Source organism: Cheilinus undulatus, linkage group 24 (genome assembly GCF_018320785.1).
Source record: "Cheilinus undulatus linkage group 24, ASM1832078v1, whole genome shotgun sequence".
In the NCBI taxonomy this organism is placed as follows: domain Eukaryota; kingdom Metazoa; phylum Chordata; class Actinopteri; order Labriformes; family Labridae; genus Cheilinus; species Cheilinus undulatus.
Window position 1 is genome coordinate 2,705,448 of NC_054888.1, and position 21,232 is coordinate 2,726,679.

A 21,232-nucleotide genomic window follows, 5' to 3' on the forward strand; every position below is an offset into this window, starting at 1 on the left:
TCTCTCTCTATCTATCTATCTATCTATCTATTGATCTATCTATCTATCTATCTATCTATCTATCTATCTATCTATTGATCTATCTATCTATCTATCTATCTATCTATTGATCTCTCTCTCTCTATCTATCTATCTATCTATCTATTGATCTATCTATCTATCTATCTATCTATCTATCTATCTATCTATCTATTGATCTCTCTATCTATCTATCTATCTATCTATCTATTGATCTATCTATCTATCTATCTATCTATCTATCTATCTATCTATCTATTGATCTCTCTATCTATCTTTCTATCTTTCTATTGATCTATCTATCTATCTATCTATCTATCTATCTATCTATCTATCTATTGATCTCTCTATCTATCTATCTATCTATCTATTGATCTCTCTATCTATCTATTTATCTATCTATCTATCTATCTATCTATCTATTGATCTCTCTCTCTATCTATCTATCTATCTATCTATCTATCTATCTATCTATCTATCTATCTTTCGATCTCTCTATCTATCTATTTATCTATCTATCTATCTATCTATCTATCGATCTCTCTATCTATCTATTTATCTATCTATCTATCTATCTATTGATCTATCTATCTATCTATCTATCTATCTATCTATCTATTGATCTCTCTATCTATCTATCTATCTATCTATTGATCTCTCTATCTATCTATCTATCTATCTATCTATCTATTGATCTCTCTATCTCTCTATCTATCTATCTATCTATCTATCTATTGATCTCTCTATCTATCTATTGATCTCTCTATCTCTCTATCTATCTGTCTATCTATCTATTTATCTATCTATCTATTGATCTATCTATCTATCTATCTATCTATCTATATATCTTTCCATCCATCCATCCATCTATCCATCATCTATCTATCGATCTATCGATCTATCTATCTATCAATTTTGTTTCTCTTCAGCAACTTGTGAGAAAGCGGGGGGCATTTGTGCTCTTCATCAGTTCCCTCATCTTTCTGAAATGTTGCCAATGTTCGCATGCAATTTCAACTGGGTTCTGGCTTTAACAAAGTACTGGCAACATTTTGACAACTGTAACAAATATAGTGGCAAAGTGTTTGAATTGCTTACAAAACATTGACAATATATGAAAACATTTTCACCAAAATTACAATTGCAATTGCTCAACAGCTTGGCATTGGCAGCTTGGCACATTTGGAAGGTTGGTTATAGGTTCTGAAAAGGAACAGGAGAAAGGACTGTCCCATTGTGCAAAAACATTGGCAACATTTGGAAAATACTCAAAATTAGTAAGTCGTATTATTAAGTCATTCTCCCCGCTCTTTTCCAGTTCCACCATATTTTCCTGATATTGCCAATGTTTTTGTGCAACCCAGGCAGTGTGCAGGGGTATGCCTGCAATTTTTAGCTATTAAAACCTTAATTTCCCAACATTCAGTGTGTAGGACTTATATTTTGTTGCTGTGGTATCAAACAGGTTTGATTTTTAGCTGTGTCATATCAAAGCTGAACAATCTGATTATTGATAAGTGATGTGTTCATTGACCTCCTGTCTGATAAATAAATAGCCGTTGTTCAGGAGTCGGAAAAAGGCCTGTCTTTTACAGTATTTACTAGTATAATTTGACATAGTTGTAAATTAAAGACAGAAACATGTTAAACAGTGAAGACTATTTAGCACCATCTCTGAGCAGTCACAGTCTTCTGAAAGTTTTCCAATCCTGTCTTACCACCAGATCACGGCGTGTACCACAGAGCAGTCAGACGTATGAATCGGGCCACTGTTTAATTATAAATCTCCAAAATTCACCCAGTGTATTTTTATTAAGTGTGTGATTTGGATAGACAAAGAAGAATAGAAGGCTAACCTTGGAGGAACAACTCAATTAACATCTGTAACTTTATGTCAGCGTTATGAAACACTCGGCAACAAAGAGCCACCTTCACACAGAGCGCCGTTATATAAACCAGAGACAGTACTTTTAGCAAAATAAATGTTCTATTTACTTTAATACAGTGTTGTCAATGGATTCTTGTGCAATTTTGACAGTGTACCTATAACAAAAAGATTGGCTGGGAAAGTTGGTGGAATTTGTGATGAAGGACTGACGCTTGCCATCAGTTCCTTCAGTTTTAAATGTAGCCAATGTTTTTGTGCAGGCCCGACTGAGTTCTTGCTATAAAAAGGATTGGCAACATTTAGACAACATTATTAGCAAAAAATTGTGTCAAAGTGTTGCCTATGCTATACGAAAATATTTGAAACATTTTCAATAAAAACAAAAAGTTCTGTCGCAATCGCTCAACAAGTTGTTGCCAATGTTTTTTAGAACATTCCATTCTCTGCTTTTGATGATTCATCCTTAAAAGTTTATAAACAATCCATCCTCTGCCTTTGATGACATCATTCTTTAAAGTCTATAGCACATTCCATTCTCTGCCTTTTATGATGCTATCCTTAAAAGTTTATATACAATCCATCCTCTGCCTTTGATGACATCATTCTTTAAAGTCTATAGCACATTCCATTCTCTGCCTTTTATGATGTCATCCTTAAAAGTTTATATACAATCCATCCTCTGCCTTTGATGACATCATTCCTTAAAGTCTATAGCACATTCCACTCTCTGCCTTTTATGATGCCATCCTTAAAAGTTTATATACAATCCATCCTCTGCCTTTGATGACATTATTCTTTGAAGTCTATAGCACATTCCATTCTCTGCCTTTTATGATGTCATGCTTAAAAGTTTATATACAATCCATCCTCTGCCTTTGATGACATCATTCTTTAAAGTCTATAGCACATTCCACTCTCTGCCTTTTATGATGCTATCCTTTAAAGTCTATAGAGCATTCCATCCTCTGCCTTTGATGACATCATTCCTTAAAGTCTATAGCACATTCCACTCTCTGCCTTTTATGATGCCATCCTTAAAAGTTTATATACAATCCATCCTCTGCCTTTGATGACATTATTCTTTGAAGTCTATAGCACATTCCATTCTCTGCCTTTTATGATGTCATCCTTAAAAGTTTATATACAATCCATCCTCTGCCTTTGATGACATCATTCTTTAAAGTCTATAGCACATTCCACTCTCTGCCTTTTATGATGCCATCCTTTAAAGTCTATAGAGCATTCCATTCTCTGCTTTTGATGATGTCATCCTTAAAAGTTTATATACAATCCATCCTCTGCTTTTGATGATGTCATCCTTAAAAGTTTATAAACAATCCATCCTCTGCCTTTGATGACATCATGCTTTAAAGTCTATAGAACATTCCATTCTCTGTCTTTGAAGACATTGTCATCCCTTAATCCTTTAATTAATCCTAAAATGTTATGTCATATCTGTGCTCACCCCTGATTGGTCAGAGAGTTTTGTCCCCAGTGGGGTGTCAGGCCAAATCCTTCACATGTGGAACATTTCTGGATCTATAGACCTCACCTCACCTCCATTGGTCCAAACGTTCCTCCTTTAGGTCCTCAGAATGCAGCTCCCAAGGCTCCCCATCCTGTCGGTGCTCCTGGTGCTGCTGCTGGCAGCAGGTCCGTGCATGGCGGCGGCCCTGCTCAAGGGAGATGGACGCAGCATGCTGGATCTGGTTGGTCGGTACCCGAGGACAAGGCCAGAGTCGGGGCTGGTGGGACATGGGGTCAAAATACCAGAGAGAGAGAGGACGTCACAGCACAGACCAGGTCAGTCACAGTTACAGGACTTTAACTGGTAATAAAATACCGTAAAACTTCTAACAGAATCTCATCATAATGTAAGGAGAGAACGTCTCACCAAAGACCAGGTCAGTCACAGTTACAGGACTTTAACTGGTAATAAAATACTGTAAAACTTCTATAAAAGCTCATCATAATGTAAAGAGAGGACGTCTCACCAAAGACCAGGTCAGTCACAGTTACCAGACTTTAACTGGTAATAAAATACTGTAAAACATCTAATAAAAGCTCATCATAATGTAGAGAGAGGACTTCACGCCACAGATTGACTCAGTTACAGTTACAAAACTTTAACTGGTAAAAAAAACAGTAAAACTTCTAATAAAATGAAAGAAAATACAGATCTACACTCAGATTTTTGGTCCAAAAACATTTGGAACATTTTTTTTTAACTTAACTTGCAATATCTGGACAAAATGGGGGAAAATTGGTAGATTCAGACTTGTCCACATTGACAACTAATATCTACAACTCAGACTGTGTAAAGGTGTTTACTCACAATTTTTAGGTCTTAAAAACAATAAATTGCCCAAAATTAGGTACACAGGGCTGCTGTTCTTTTCAAGTACTGGGCAATTTACTAATTATAATCAATAGAGATTATCAACAAATCTTTCACACTCGCTAAATTGGACAACTTTGTCGTCAATCATTGGACAGGGGGTTGAAGTTAACCCTTCACACACATTGCATATCACCTAAACTGAACAAACACATTTCTATGTTAAACATTTGCCTTAAAAGAGAAAAATCACTATGGAAATTGCACAAACATGGTAACAACATTTGGGAAAGTGGGTAGAACTCATGAGGATCAGGTGAAAACCTGGTTGCTTGCCAGGTCAACTAGTAATTGTTTATATTGCCATTGTTTTTGTGCAATTTAGGCAGGAGTTTGCCTGCACTTTTTAGTAATTAAAATCAATAGTTATCCAATATGAAGCACCCAGTAGTCCTGTTTATCAGAAATGAGTCTTAATTGGACAACTACATTGTCAATCATTGGGTAAGAGGGTGAAGCTAGAGACAGACCAGCCCTCCACTCACTTTCCCAAGATTTTGGGCAATTTAATCATTCTGCAATGCTGCCATTCCTGACAGCAAACTGAAGAAGGGATGAATCAGTGTTAAAATGCAAAAGTCTGTTGACAATGTGGTCAACCTGGTGTACCTGGTGAAAAATAAGGGCAATCTGAGCTGCCTGCCAGTTCCAGCAACTTTTGCCATTATTGCCAAAGTTTTTGTGCAGTTTTTATAGTGTAGAGAAATTTGCTTCAGTTTTATAGTGATTAAAAGTTTGAATGAAGGACTTTAAATTTTGTTCTTGTGTTATCAAACAGGAATTAAAATTGACAACATTTGGACAACATTTCAAACTTCACTATAAACTGCCCAAAAATATTGGCAACATTCAGGCAACATTTCAGCAAACAAAGAAACAACTACAGACTCTTACTGCTGCTAAATTGTACAAAAGCTGGCAAAATTTCTCTGTCACACATTTACCCAGAGAAATCACTTTTTAAATTGCGCAAATAAGTTGACAAAATTTGCGAAAGTGAGTGGAACTGATGCAGAGTGAAATACTGGCTGCTTGCCTTCTGTTGCAGACGTTTTCATGCAATTTCAGCACCACGAAATTGATATTTCTTGTAATTAAAATGAAAGATTATTTAATCTTGCACCGTCTATATTGCACAAATACGTTGGCAATGTTTGCAAAAGTTGGTGGAACAGGAGTCTTTCCAGCTTCATGTTTCACCGACGTATTTGTTAAATTTAGCCACTTTGAAGGTTTGCCTAAACCGTTTAGTCTTGAAATCGATAAATTGCTCAATCTTGAGTGTCTCAGACTTCTCTGTCCATGTGATTGGAGTTAAAGCGCTGATATTAAGGTAATTTTTTCTTCTGTTGTTTGTATAGAGCAACGATGTCTTCAGGAAACTTTGTAAATAAAGAGAAAGGACCTTTGTCGCTCGGCCGTCTGTGTCTGATCTGAGGAAGTGATTCATCATGAAACGTTGAAGGGAATTATGAGAGAACAAATGGATTATATTATTCACCTCTGTAATGAAAAGTAACACTTAACGGATGTTCACTTAAAAACAAGACTGGCTTCTTCTGTTTTATATGAGAAATCTCCACTGCAGCTACAGCACAGCAGGTTTAATAAACATTTGGTAGGAGATTTGAAGGTTTAGGACATGTGAGATACAAGACTACAGCCATCTATGAATACTATCGACAACAGCATGCAAACGGATGATTAAAATCAGAAACAGCCAGGCAGAATAGGAGACAGTGGCTAATTTAGATCAGGACAATATGATCACTATGGTATCTAAAAGGGAAATGCTTTTTTGGCAACATTATTAACCAAAAGAGGGATAGAAGTAACTCACAAAATTGCCCAAAAATATTGGCAACATTTGGACAAAATTTAGCAAACAAACTAACAACATACCGTCTTATTTTTTTAACTTAAAACAGCTGCATGGAGCACAGGTGGCCTAGTGGTTTAAGGCGTGCCCCATGTACGCGGACGGCCCAGGTTCGAATCTGGCCTGAGGCCCTTCACTGCATGTCTCTTCTCTGTTTCTGACTCTATTCGCTGTCCTCCTTCATCAAAATAAAGGCCCAGAATAAATCTTTAAAAACCGCTGCATATCATCCTAATTGTACAAAAACACTGGCTTTAAGTCTATAGAACATTCCATTCTCTGCTTTTGATGATGCCATCCTTCAAAGTCTATAGAACATTCCATTCTCTGCTTTTGATGATGCCATCCTTCAAAGTCTATAGAACATTCCATTCTCTGCTTTTGATGATGCCATCCTTCAAAGTCTATAGAACATTCCATTCTCTGCTTTTCATGATGCCATCCTTCAAAGTCTATAGAACATTCCATTCTCTGCTTTTCATGATGCCATCCTTCAAAGTCTATTAAACATTCCATTCTCTGCCTTTGATGATGCCATCCTTCAAAGTCTATTAAACATTCCATTCTCTGCCTTTGATAATGCCATCCTTCAAAGTCTATAGAACATTCCATTCTCTGCCTTTGATAATGCCATCCTTCAAAGTCTATAGAACATTCCATTCTCTGCCTTTGAAGTTGATGTCATCCCTAAATCCTTTAATTAATCCTAAAATGTTACTGACTGAGAAGTAACTGACAAAATTGCCTAAAATATCGGCAACATTTGGACAAAATTTAGCAAACAAACAACATAACTTTTTACCTTTTTTTTTTTTTAACTTAAAACCGCTGCATATCATCCTAATTGTACAAAAGCACTGGCAACATTTCTGTATCCACCATATATCTAAAAAAGAGAGATACCACCATGTAAATTGCACACATATGTTGACAACATTTAGTAAAGTAGGTGTCGGAGTGAGCAGTTGCTTGCCTTCTTTACCAACATTTGCAAATGTTGTCAATGTTTTTATGCAATATGAAAGCCATGCAGAAGTTAACTTGAAATTTGTATTTATTAAAATCAAAGGATTGCCCACTCTTAATTGCAAAAAAACACCGGCAACACGTCGACAACAAGCAAACAAACTAACAACATACAGAGTCAAATTTTACACCAAAAGCTGCTGCATATAACCTTAATTGTGCAAAAACATTGACAACATTTCTATTTCTGGCAATTAACTGAAGAAAGAAAGCGCTTTGTAAGTTGCACAAATATGTTGACAACATTTGGGAAAGTTGGTGGTACTGGTCAGGAGTGAGGGAAATGCTGGCTGCTTGCCTTCTTCATAAACATTTGCAAATGTCAACGCTTTTATGCAATTTAGAGGCCATGCAGAAGTTAGATTGTTGGAGATGAAAATGAATGAACCATGCAGGCTTGCAACTTAATTGCACAAAAAAAGTTGACATTTGAACATTTTAGCAACATACACAGCCACATTTTTTCACCCAAACTGCTGCATATCATCTAAATTGTACAAAAACCTTGGCAACAGACAGATATCACAATCTAAATTGCACAAATATGTTGACAACATTTAGGTAAGAGAGTTGGACTGGCGAGGAGTGAGTGGAACCCTGGCTGTTTGCCATCTCAACGTTAGCAGATGTTGCCAATGTTTTTATGCAATTTCCACCCCGTGCAGAAGTCCATCTCCCTGAAGCTAAGGTCATCCGGGTATCTGCCAGAGAAAGGCGCCTGCTAGTCCCATCACTCAGGGCCCTAAGTCACTGTCCAGACTCTGGTCCCCTGTTGTCCCCTTGTGGGGAGTTAATTACCACTCTCCATCCGGTCTACAGAATCTCTAAAGACAAAGACCCGGCTGCTCCATCAACACCTACACACCCAACTCGACTCTCCTCTGTCCTCCCCTGTGGTAGACCAGGTTACCTGACCACATGAGGTCTAAACAGTCCCTTGTAACTCTATATTAGACCCTGATCATCCGTTTGGTGTGTTGGTGCTAAAGATGATGACAACAGCATCAGTGATGAATATCCTGAAGTCTTGTGATGATGGTTTGGTGTTTCGTTGCTAAGGTTACAGTGATGTCAAGAAAAAACCTTCTTATCACCATGTGGGTTGCCTATAGCTCTCCCTGGTGTCTGATCAGACTTTGGGTTTTCTCTAATGCTCCTCTCTCCTGTCTAGATCCTTAGTCCTGACGTTCTGACTCTCAGATAAACGTCCCTTAATAAAATTAGAACACTACAACATGTAATAAAATACCTAAAAGGACATGACACCATCATAACCAGTCTTTATTTTGTCATTTCAGAGAGTCAGCACAGAGATTCTCAACACAAGGACAAGTTCATCATACACCTGACAGGTGAGGTCACTGACAGACTCTGACAACACAAGATGATATAATGTAAGTCTTTATGTGCCTTTATTTTGATAGTTGAAGACAGTGGACAGAGTTGGAAATGGGAGAGAAATGCGGCAAAGAGCCACAGGTCAGTTTCAAACCCGGGCCGCCCGCATACATGGGTAGCGCCTTAGACTGCCGGGCCATCCGTGCACCCTGTCAAAGGAATTATTAAGAATTCCAGGGTAGATAGACCTCAGCTGAACTCTGGCTTTAGTTATTCTTTAAATCAAACCCTGGCTTTAGTTATTCTATAAATCAAACCCTGGCTTTAGTTACTCTTTAAATCAAACTCTGGCTTTAGTTACTCTTTAAATCAAACCCTGGCTTTAGTTACTCTTTAAATCAAACTCTGGCTTTAGTTACTCTTTAAATCAAACCCTGGCTTTAGTTACTCTTTAAATCAAACTCTGGCTTTAGTTATTCTATAAATCAAACCCTGGCTTTAGTTACTCTTTAAATCAAACTCTGGCTTTAGTTACTCTTTAAATCAAACCCTGGCTTTAGTTACTCTTTAAATCAAACTCTGGCTTAAGTTACTCTTTAAATCAAACCCTGGCTTTAGTTACTCTATACATCAAACCCTGGCTTTAGTTACTCTTTAAATCAAACTCTGGCTTTAGTTACTCTTTAAATCAAACTCTGGCTTTAGTTACTCTTTAAATCAAACCCTGGCTTTAGTTACTCTATACATCAAACCCTGGCTTTAGTTACTCTATAAATCAAACCCTGGCTTTAGTTACTCTATAAATCAAACTCTGGTTTTAGTTACTCTTTAAATCAAACCCTGGCTTTAGTTACTCTTTAAATCAAACTCTGGCTTTAGTTACTCTATAAATCAAACTCTGGTTTTAGTTACTCTTTAAATCAAACCCTGGCTTTAGTTACTCTTTAAATCAAACTCTGGCTTTAGTTACTCTATAAATCAAACTCTGGTTTTAGTTACTCTATAAATCAAACTCTGGGTTTAGTTACTCTATAAATCAAACTCTGGCTTTAGTTACTCTATAAATCAAACTCTGGTTTTAGTTACTCTTTAAATCAAACCCTGGCTTTAGTTACTCTTTAAATCAAACTCTGGCTTTAGTTACTCTATAAATCAAACTCTGGTTTTAGTTACTCTTTAAATCAAACTCTGGCTTTAGTTACTCTTTAAATCAAACTCTGGCTTTAGTTACTCTTTAAATCAAACCCTGGCTTTAGTTACTCTATACATCAAACCCTGGCTTTAGTTACTCTATAAATCAAACCCTGGCTTTAGTTACTCTATACATCAAACCCTGGCTTTAGTTACTCTATAAATCAAACTCTGGTTTTAGTTACTCTTTAAATCAAACTCTGGCTTTAGTTACTCTATAAATCAAACTCTGGCTTTAGTTACTCTATAAATCAAACTCTGGCTTTAATTACTCTATAATCAAACTCTGACTTTAGTTACTATATAAATCAAACTCTGGCTTTAGTTACTCTATAAATCAAACTCTGGTTTTAGTTACTCTATAAATCAAACTCTGGGTTTAGTTACTCTATAAATCAAACTCTGGTTGTTGTTACTCTTTAAATCAAACTCTGGCTTTAGTTACTCTATAAATCAAACTCTGGCTTTGGTTACTCTATAAATCAAACTCTGGATTTAGTTACTCTATAAATCAAACTCTGGCTTTGGTTACTCTATAAATCAAACTCTGGATTTAGTTACTCTATAAATCAAACTCTGGCTTTAGTTACTCTATAAATCAAACTCTGGCTTTAGTTACTCTATAAATCAAACTCTGGTTTTAGTTACTCTTTAAATCAAACCCTGGCTTTAGTTACTCTTTAAATCAAACTCTGGCTTTAGTTACTCTATAAATCAAACTCTGGTTTTAGTTACTCTTTAAATCAAACCCTGGCTTTAGTTACTCTTTAAATCAAACTCTGGCTTTAGTTACTCTATAAATCAAACTCTGGTTTTAGTTACTCTTTAAATCAAACCCTGGCTTTAGTTACTCTTTAAATCAAACTCTGGCTTTAGTTACTCTATAAATCAAACTCTGGTTTTAGTTACTCTTTAAATCAAACCCTGGCTTTAGTTACTCTTTAAATCAAACTCTGGCTTAAAGGGATACTTCAACATTTTGGTAAATTGGCCCATTGCCATAATTCCTATAGTCTTAGTAATAGGTCCATTTCCTTTAGTTGTTGGTGCAAGCTGTTTCTAGATCTGGGGGGACCGCTAAACCAGCTGCACCGTGAACGCTATTTGAGCAGATGGAATTTTTGCTTTCCCTCATCAAACTCATCAAATACACAATCCAACAACTCCAAAACGCTCTCGTGGACAAGTTGTGACCTGCACATGCACCACGCTATGAAATAATCATGTATACTTATGTAACATTACGACACATGAAGCGAATACTCGGAACTATTTCTTGAGTAAACCACTGGGCGGAGTGACACAGTGCAGCAGCCATGTCTGGAGTGTAGTTCCGGCTTTGCATTTAACTTTAAAACATCTCCGTCTCATAATGTTCCATGATTATTTCATAGCGTGGTGCATGTGCAGGTCACAACTTGTCCACGAGAGCGTTTTGGAGTTGTTGGATTGTGTATTTGATGAGTTTGATGAGGGAAAGCAACAAGTCCGTCTGCTAAAATAGCGTTCACGGTGGTTTAGCGGTCCCCCCAGATCTAGAAACAGCTTGCACCAACAACTAAAGGAAACGGACCTATTACTAAGACTATAGGAATTATGACAATGGGCCAATTTACCAAAATGTTGAAGTATCCCTTTAGGTGACTCTATAAATCAAACTCTGGCTTTAGTTACTCTTTAAATCAAACCCTGGCTTTAGTTACTCTTTAAATCAAACCCTGGCTTTAGTTACTCTATAAATCAAACCCTGGCTTTAGTTACTCTTTAAATCAAACCCTGGCTTTAGTACCTCTTTAAATCAAACCCTGGCTTTAGTACCTCTTTAAATCAAACCCTGGCTTTAGTTACTCTTTAAATCAATCTCTGGCTCTAGTTACTCTTTAAATCAAACCCTGGCTTTAGTACCTCTTTAAATCAAACCCTGGCTTTAGTTACTCTTTAAATCAAACTCTGGCTTTAGTTACTCTTTAAATCAAACCCTGGCTTTAGTTACTCTTTAAATCAAACCCTGGCTTTAGTTACTCTTTAAATCAAACCCTGGCTTTAGTTACTCTTTAAATCAAACCCTGGCTTTAGTTACTCTTTAAATCAAACCCTGGCTTTAGTTACTCTTTAAATCAAACCCTGGCTTTAGTACCTCTTTAAATCAAACTCTGGCTTTAGTTACTCTTTAAATCAAACCCTGGCTTTAGTTACTCTTTAAATCAAACTCTGGCTTTAGTTACTCTTTAAATCAAACCCTGGCTTTAGTTACTCTCTAAATCAAACCCTGGCTTTAGTTACTCTTTAAATCAAACCCTGGCTTTAGTTACTCTTTAAATCAAACCCTGGCTTTAGTTACTCTTTAAATCAAACCCTGGCTTTAGTTACTCTTTAAATCAAACTCTGGCTTTAGTTACTCTTTAAATCAAACCCTGGCTTTAGTTACTCTTTAAATCAAACTCATATTTTAGTTACTCTTTAACCAAACGCAGATCACTTTCTTGGCCATGCTCTTATCTGAAGCCCCGCCTCTCCTTGATTCTGATTGGCCTGTTAGATAGAAGTGATACTGACATGGCTGGTGCCAGAGTTTAACTTGTTCAGCTGAGAGTGCACTGATTTAATCCAGCTGATGCTGGGAGCGTTCTGGTCAGGACTTTAGAGTACTACTTGTACAGAGAAAGGTGTCTGTGGATATGGGCCCTAAAAACCAGATCAAACAGAACCTGGTATTAAAACAAATGAGATTTTCACGAGTCGGTTCTCTCCTGGGAGGTCTGTCTTAGAGGTATTTAGATGAAGATGTCCCTCAGCTACTCAAGCAGAACGACGAGGCCCTAATTTTTAGTGGGTGCTCGTTTTTCCAGTGGACCATGTCCTGAAGGATGTCTGAGATTTTTCCTATGATCTACAGGTGGCTTTAATAGAGGTGCTGTGTTAGCTTGCAAACAACCTTATTAACAGGACATGTTGCAGTGCTTTGGGAAGGTCTGTTTTTTTAGGGAGAGGAAATTCATTCAGCATGTTTGTTAGACACAGAGGATTTGGAGAGTTTCATCATAAACAAGTGATGGATCCTGTTCAGGAGTCTACACGTTAGATTCTGGTCTGCTTTTAAAGACCCGTTTTTAAATTTCAGAGTGAGTACACATGGCGTATGCCTCAGGTCCTCAAACGCTGCAGCTTTACAGACAATTATGGCTCTCTCAGGCAAACCATAAATACTTGGACTCAACAGAAAGTTTGTTCTCACTACATTACATCTGGTTTAGGAGTTTATTCTGGGTATTTCACACCATTTATTAATATAAGTATTTATTAATTTAAAAATTATTAGTTGCGTTATAGTCCATATAAGTGAGGCATATTTACAGTTTTCAAGAACAGCTGTGGCTTTCTGGTTGGCATTGTCCTACACAGATGTTATCAAAGACCTGGGTCCACGTGGAGCTGATACAGGGCTTTCCAAAAGCTGTGTTCTTTCTCATTTTCATGCTGAAATGTTTATGTTGGGCATTCAGAAACCAACTTATGATCCTTCATGCTTTGGATTGACACACTAGTGTGGACTGAAAATAGTTTGATATCTGGTAGGTCAGGCAGCATACAGAACTGGCCCAGGATGTTTAAAGACCACCCTGTCAGCCACAAAGATCTGCAGTATTCTGCTAGTAAACTCAAAGCATGGCTTCATGTTGACTGGCCTTTGTTGGCAACTTTTGGAATAGTTGGTGGAACTGGTGAGACGAGGGCAACTGTGGCCTACCATTTAGCAGTTGAGGGAAAAGGCCCCCAATATCCCCAGCATCATCAACATTCCATCCTCTGCCTTTGGAGATATTGTCCTTTTATGCTTATAAAATAATCCATCATTGCTTTTGAAGATGATGTCCTCAAAGCTCATAAAACATTCCATCCTTGCTTCTGAAGATGATTTCATCAAAGCTTAATAAACATTCTGTCCTTGCCTTTAAAGATAATGTCATCAAAGCTTATAAAACATTCCTGACTTGCTTCTGAAGATGCTGTCATCAGAGCTTATAAAACATTCTGTCCCTGCCTTTAAAGATGATTTCATCAAATATTATAAAACATTTCTGCTTTGCCTCTGAAGATGATGTCATGAAAGCTTTATAAACATTCTGTCCTTGCCTTTAAAGATGATGTCATCAAAGCCTATTAAGCATTCTTTCCTTGCCTTTGAAGATGATGTCATCAAAGCTTGTAAAACGTTTTGCCCTTGCCTCTGAAGATGATGTAACCAGAGCTTAGAAAACATTCCAGCCTTGCCTCTGAAGATGGTGTCATTAAAGCTTGTAAAACAAATTTCCCTTGCCTCTGAAGATGATGTAACCAGAGCTTAGAAAACATTCCGGCCTTGCCTCTGAAGATGATGTAACCAGAGCTTATAAAACATTCTGTCCTTTCCCCTGAAGATGATGTCATCAAAGTTTATCAAAAATTCCATCCTTGCTTTTGAAGATGACGTCATCAAAGCTTAGCAAAAATTCCATCCTTGCTTTTGAAGATGATGTCATCAAAGCTTATTCCTTTCTTGACTTTAAAGCTGATGTTATCTTTTAAAGCTCATGAACATTCTGCTCTTGCCTTAAAGATGGTGTCAAACTTTGAAGCTCATAGAACATTCCATCCCTCCCTTCGAAGATAATGCCATCAATATTTATGAAATATTCCATCCTTGCCTTTTTGCATGCCGGCCAGTCTAGGCCACCAGTTGTCATTCCAGTCTAACCACCACCCTACCAGATTAATTTCATAACTAGTACACCAGTGTGTCCTTTTAAAGCATGTTTATGACAACATGAGGGAGAAAAGCCATTAAAGTGGCACAGTTAGATAAAAGGAAGAGCTAGGATGGGACTTCCTGTGATTAACAGATGTTCTTTTTTCTTTTCTCAGGTCCTCTGTACATCAATCCAAGGTGCAAAAAACATTTCAACAGACTGTACTACAACACCAGAGACTGCACAGTGCCTGCCTGTAAGTTTATACTGCCTCATGGCCATCACTACAAATGTTCAGATCCGACAGTGGTTGTCTTAATGACAGCTATCATGGCCTTATCAGGGTTGTGATCATGTCAGAACAGCAGCAGCTCTTCTGATCTTTAATCACCCATGCAGATCCATGTTTACTCTGGAAACAGTCAGAGGGAAACTATGTGACTTTAAGAACGTGTGCATCTATGTGTATATCTGAGAGAGTGGATGTTGAGACAAGTTTTATCACGCTGATCTTAAACAAGCTGCAGCAGCAACCCTGCTCACTAACAATGATGGGAATCGAACCGGCAACCAGCTCTCTGGCCTTGTGTCATGAAGACAGGATTAAAGCTACAGAAGCTGTGGAGGGTCAGCTGGGTCAGATAGGCGTTTTTTTAAAGGCCATGCCCATCAAACCTCAAGTCAGATTGACTTGAAATTCAACACACTAGTCCATTTCAATGTGATCTACAAGAAGCCTCTTGGACCATTTAAAACCATCATGACAGACTGGCAAGTCTAACGTTACATCGTTGACAGTCTCACAGTTTTGGTCTGAGAAGTACCACATCTGATGTAGATACTTGGACCAAAGAAGAGTAAAATTATTCATTAGTTACGCAATTACTTTACCTTGGACCAGTTCTAAGTCAACCATGGCCCTTATAAAATAATCCATCATTGCTTTTGAAGATGATGTCCTCAAAGCTCATAAAACATTCCATCCTTGCTTCTGAAGATGATTTCATCAAAGCTTAATAAACATTCTGTCCTTGCCTTTAAAGATAATGTCATCAAAGCTTATAAAACATTCCTGACTTGCTTCTGAAGATGCTGTCATCAGAGCTTATAAAACATTCTGTCCCTGCCTTTAAAGATGATTTCATCAAATATTATAAAACATTTCTGCTTTGCCTCTGAAGATGATGTCATGAAAGCTTTATAAACATTCTGTCCTTGCCTTTAAAGATGATATCATCAAATATTATACAACATTCTGTACTTGCCTTTAAAGATGATGTCATCAAAGCCTATTAAGCATTCTTTCCTTGCCTTTGAAGATGATGTCATCAAAGCTTGTAAAACGTTTTGCCCTTGCCTCTGAAGATGATGTAACCAGAGCTTAGAAAACATTCCAGCCTTGCCTCTGAAGATGGTGTCATTAAAGCTTGTAAAACAAATTTCCCTTGCCTCTGAAGATGATGTAACCAGAGCTTAGAAAACATTCCGGCCTTGCCTCTGAAGATGATGTAACCAGAGCTTATAAAACATTCTGTCCTTTCCCCTGAAGATGATGTCATCAAAGTTTATCAAAAATTCCATCCTTGCTTTTGAAGATGACGTCATCAAAGCTTAGCAAAAATTCCATCCTTGCTTTTGAAGATGATGTCATCAAAGCTTATTCCTTTCTTGACTTTAAAGCTGATGTTATCTTTTAAAGCTCATGAACATTCTGCTCTTGCCTTAAAGATGGTGTCAAACTTTGAAGCTCATAGAACATTCCATCCCTCCCTTCGAAGATAATGCCATCAATATTTATGAAATATTCCATCCTTGCCTTTTTGCATGCCGGCCAGTCTAGGCCACCAGTTGTCATTCCAGTCTAACCACCACCCTACCAGATTAATTTCATAACTAGTACACCAGTGTGTCCTTTTAAAGCATGTTTATGACAACATGAGGGAGAAAAGCCGTTAAAGTGGCACAGTTAGATAAAAGGAAGAGCTAGGATGGGACTTCCTGTGATTAACAGATGTTCTTTTTCTTTCTCAGGTCCTCTGTACATCAATCCAAGGTGCAAAAAACATTTCAACAGACTGTACTACAACACCAGAGACTGCACAGTGCCTGCCTGTAAGTTTATACTGCCTCATGGCCATCACTACAAATGTTCAGATCCGACAGTGGTTGTCTTAATGACAGCTATCATGGCCTTATCAGGGTTGTGATCATGTCAGAACAGCAGCAGCTCTTCTGATCTTTAATCACCCATGCAGATCCATGTTTACTCTGGAAACAGTCAGAGGGAAACTATGTGACTTTAAGAACGTGTGCATCTATGTGTATATCTGAGAGAGTGGATGTTGAGACAAGTTTTATCACGCTGATCTTAAACAAGCTGCAGCAGCAACCCTGCTCACTAACAATGATGGGAATCGAACCGGCAACCAGCTCTCTGGCCTTGTGTCATGAAGACAGGATTAAAGCTACAGAAGCTGTGGAGGGTCAGCTGGGTCAGATAGGCGTTTTTTTAAAGGCCATGCCCATCAAACCTCAAGTCAGATTGACTTGAAATTCAACACACTAGTCCATTTCAATGTGATCTACAAGAAGCCTCTTGGACCATTTAAAACCATCATGACAGACTGGCAAGTCTAACGTTACATCGTTGACAGTCTCACAGTTTTGGTCTGAGAAGTACCACATCTGATGTAGATACTTGGACCAAAGAAGAGTAAAATTATTCATTAGTTACGCAATTACTTTACCTTGGACCAGTTCTAAGTCAACCATGGCCCACCACTGGCAAAAATAGAGGGAAAAAGACTCCAACAATTTCCAGCTTTATGAACATTCCATCCTCTGCCTCTGAAGATGATGACATAAAAGCTTATAAGGCATTCTTTATTCTGTCTTTGAAGATGATGTCATAAGAGCTTATAAAACAACCCATCCTCTGTTTTGAAGATGCCATCAAAGCTTATCAAACATTCCATCCTCTGCCATTGAAGATGATGTCATCAGACTTTATAAAACATTCCATCCTCTGCCTTTGAAGATATCATCAAAGATTATAAAACATTCCATCCTCTGCCTTTGGAGATTATGTAATCAGAACTTATAATACATTCCGTCCTCAGCCTTTGAAGATATCAGAGCTAATGAAAGCTTTACCTGGCTTTAGAACCACCATGATGGCGTCTCTCAGGAGGAAAATGTTAGCGTGACATCTTCTGTGAGCACTTGGAGAATGTGTGTCTCCATGTGGCACATTAAAGCTTGTGTCCAGGGGTAAAAATGTGGATTCAATCTGAGGCTGAATCAGTGTTTGTCACACTATTCAAACATTATTCTGTAGCTTTCATCCCACTAATTACACAAATGTAATCTTCATTATGTTTATGAGCTGCACCTGGGTGTTAAAGCTGCTAGAATACCCAGAAATCACACATTGAGTGTAAGAAATGACCTAATTCACATGATGCCCCTCCCAATATTTATCTCAAAAATCAGTGAGATTGAGCTGCAGGCTGATTAACCCCCCTGTCTCCAGCTGGGTGTTAAGCTAGGCTAAACTTGGTCCTAGTCTTGTGACTGAAACAGTCGACTTTTGGAAATAAGAAAAAAAAAAGCTGTTTTCTAACCACAGATGAACATGATGTGTTTCCCTCCTCAGATTATAAAAGATGTGCTCGTCTGCTGACTCGCTTGGCCAACAGCCCTCGCTGCTCCAAGAGATAAACACTGAGAGACGGTAAGGCTGCATTCAGGGTTCATATAAACACAGTTCAATATATGTCTAAACACAACACATGGAGGATTTGATCAAGATTACTGAGGATATTTAGAGATCTGACCTAATATACAACAGGTAGAGAAAGGATCTGTGCCTTTAAGAGCAACTAAAGCCAAAGTTCAATTTAGAGAGTAACTAAAGCCAGAGTTTGATTTAGAGAGTAACTAAAGCCAGAGTTTGATTTAGAGAGTAACTAAAGTCAGAGTTTGATTTAGAGAGTAACTAAAGCCAGAGTTTGATTTAGAGAGTAACTAAAGTCAGAGTTTGATTTAGAGAGTAACTAAAGCCAGAGTTTGATTTAGAGAGTAACTAAAGTCAGAGTTTGATTTAGAGAGTAACTAAAGTCAGAGTTTGATTTAGAGAGTAACTAAAGTCAGAGTTTGATTTAGAGAGTAACTAAAGTCAGAGTTTGATTTAGAGAGTAACTAAAGCCAGAGTTTGATTTAGAGAGTAACTAAAGCCAGAGTTTGATGTAGAGAGTAACTAAAGCCAGAGTTTGATTTAGAGAGTAACTAAAGCCAGAGTTTGATTTAGAGAGTAACTAAAGCCAGAGTTTGATGTAGAGAGTAACTAAAGCCAGAGTTTGATGTAGAGAGTAACTAAAGCCAGAGTTTGATGTAGAGAGTAACTAAAGCCAGAGTTTGATGTAGAGAGTAACTAAAGCCAGAGTTTGATGTAGAGAGTAACTAAAGCCAGAGTTTGATTTAGAGAGTAACTAAAGCCAGAGTTTGATTTAGAGAGTAACTAAAGCCAGAGTTTGATTTAGAGAGTAACTAAAGCCAGAGTTTGATTTACAGAGTAACTAAAGTCAGAGTTTAATTTACAGAGTAACTAAAGCCAGAGTTTGATGTAGAGAGAAACTAAAGTCAGAGTTTAATTTAGAGAGCAACTAAAGCCAGAGTTTAATCGACAGTGTAACTAAAGCTAGGGTTTGATTTGGAGAGTAACTAAAGCTAGGGTTTGATTTGGAGAGTAACTAAAGCCAGAGTTTGATTGACAGTGTAACTAAAGCCAGGGTTTGATTTAAAGAGTAACTAAAGCCAGAGTTTGATGTAGAGAGTAACTAAAGCCAGAGTTTGATTTAGAGAGTAACTAAAGCCAGAGTTTGATGTAGAGAGTAACTAAAGCCAGAGTTTGATTTACAGAGTAACTAAAGTCAGAGTTTAATTTACAGAGTAACTAAAGCCAGAGTTTGATGTAGAGAGAAACTAAAGTCAGAGTTTAATTTAGAGAGCAACTAAAGCCAGAGTTTAATCGACAGTGTAACTAAAGCTAGGGTTTGATTTGGAGAGTAACTAAAGCTAGGGTTTGATTTGGAGAGTAACTAAAGCCAGAGTTTGATTGACAGTGTAACTAAAGCCAGGGTTTGATTTAAAGAGTAACTAAAGCCAGGGTTCAGCTGAGGTTGATTTATCCTGGGTTTGTAAAGAAAGCCTTTGATGACATCCCAAGTCTTTAATACCTGTATGGTGTCATAAAATCTTAGAGGGAGGAGGGATAAGACTCCCCCACTGTCCCTCATCAGCCACCACACTTTTCAGTCTATGCTGCTTTTAGATTTGATTGTTAGCCATAATGTCAGAACCATCTAAGGAGATACCTGAGGGAGAAACCAGGATAGAAGGACATGGAGGAGACATTATTTTTCATGGAGTCAACCTTGTTTCTTAGTCAACAGCACTACATTACCCACAATCCTCTGATTAATGCTACTTGTGAAGGTAACAGCTGTGAAGGGCCCTAACCCCACTACAGTTGTAGTAGACAGTTTTAACCTGCAGAGCCTCCTGGTTGGTTACTCTTTAAATCGCGATATTACAACATAATTTTTTAAATCCGCCATGGGTTTGCCTCCATTAAACAAGAATCAGGACACCCCGCCACTAGACAGGAAGTTGCAATATCATCAGGTTTTCAGTTCTTATCCACTTTGGTTCCTTTGTTTACCTTCTACAGACTCATTTTGATTATTGAAATAATGTCTGGTGTGTTGTTGACACTGATGCTCACCTGTCTTACCTGTATTCTGAGGCCTTTTGGCCACCGGTGATTTCCTCTTGTCTTTGCCTCATGGTAAATCTGTGATGAAACTTGATCAGGAGAATTTAGGGCCTCAAGACAGGCCTTAAACTGATTAAACTCTTAGAAATGTGGATTTATAGATGTTTATGACTCTGGCGTTCGGTTTCTGTATTTAATGATCAGTTTTTCTGTCCTGCAGAGCAGCATTTACACCTTCTGGCTCTAACTGAAGGTGTTTGTTTGTGTTTGTCTCATGTTGCCAGTCTCACTGCAGGGAAGTAAGCTTACTTTTAAATCTCCTGATTTTAGCATTAACATGATTGTCTGACGTCAGCGCGAGCACAGGGCATCGCTGCAGGCGAGCAGCAGGTTTACATGAGACCACAGAAAAGATTGGCCACACAAACAGGCGATTGTTCTGGTATAAATCTCACCAATGCCTACAAACAAACAGCACACACACTGGCCAGGTCACTGTTCCTCAGGTTCTTTTGCCACTGAGGCTAAAGAACCTGAGGAACAGCAGCGTAAACCAGACTCAGAACATAAACTTTGGAACCACAAACATCCTGAGGTATCACTCATAGCAGATTAAATCAGAAGAACCCACACTCTGAGCCTGTTGAGCTGGAGGCTGTAGCACCCGGGAAGCCCTTGTTGTTTATTTTTCTTCAGTGTGTTAAAGGCTGGACAGAACTTTCAGCACATGGTCCTTAAGGCAGGGCCAGTTTTAGTAACGTGGAGGCCCGGGGCAGAGAAAGTACTAGGCCCTTCACCCTTAAGGTCAAAGAAACCACACCAGAATACAAAAGGCCCCAACAATGTTTAACTTATTATCCCTATTCACACAAGATTAAACTGACAAATTATTTCAAACAAATCAACAAACTCCATTTTCTGTTATTATTAGCAGATGTACGGTATATACCAACAATCTGTGACTTCCCTGACTGACCTTTGTTGGCAAATT

The 21,232-nt window shown here is 37.9% G+C and overlaps 1 protein-coding gene across 1 annotated transcript in view; it reads left to right on the forward strand.

Moving 5' to 3' along the window:
• Positions 1–21,232, forward strand: part of LOC121506042 (ALK and LTK ligand 1-like) — a 32,014-nt gene that overhangs the window by 5,969 nt on the left and 4,813 nt on the right. The window contains exons 2-5 of the mRNA XM_041781532.1: positions 3,493–3,709; positions 8,508–8,561; positions 14,641–14,721; positions 18,121–18,198. Coding sequence (XP_041637466.1) covers positions 3,502–3,709; positions 8,508–8,561; positions 14,641–14,721; positions 18,121–18,185 — 408 coding nt within the window. The 5' untranslated portion in view covers positions 3,493–3,501 and the 3' untranslated portion in view covers positions 18,186–18,198. The remainder of the gene's footprint in view (positions 1–3,492; positions 3,710–8,507; positions 8,562–14,640; positions 14,722–18,120; positions 18,199–21,232) is intronic.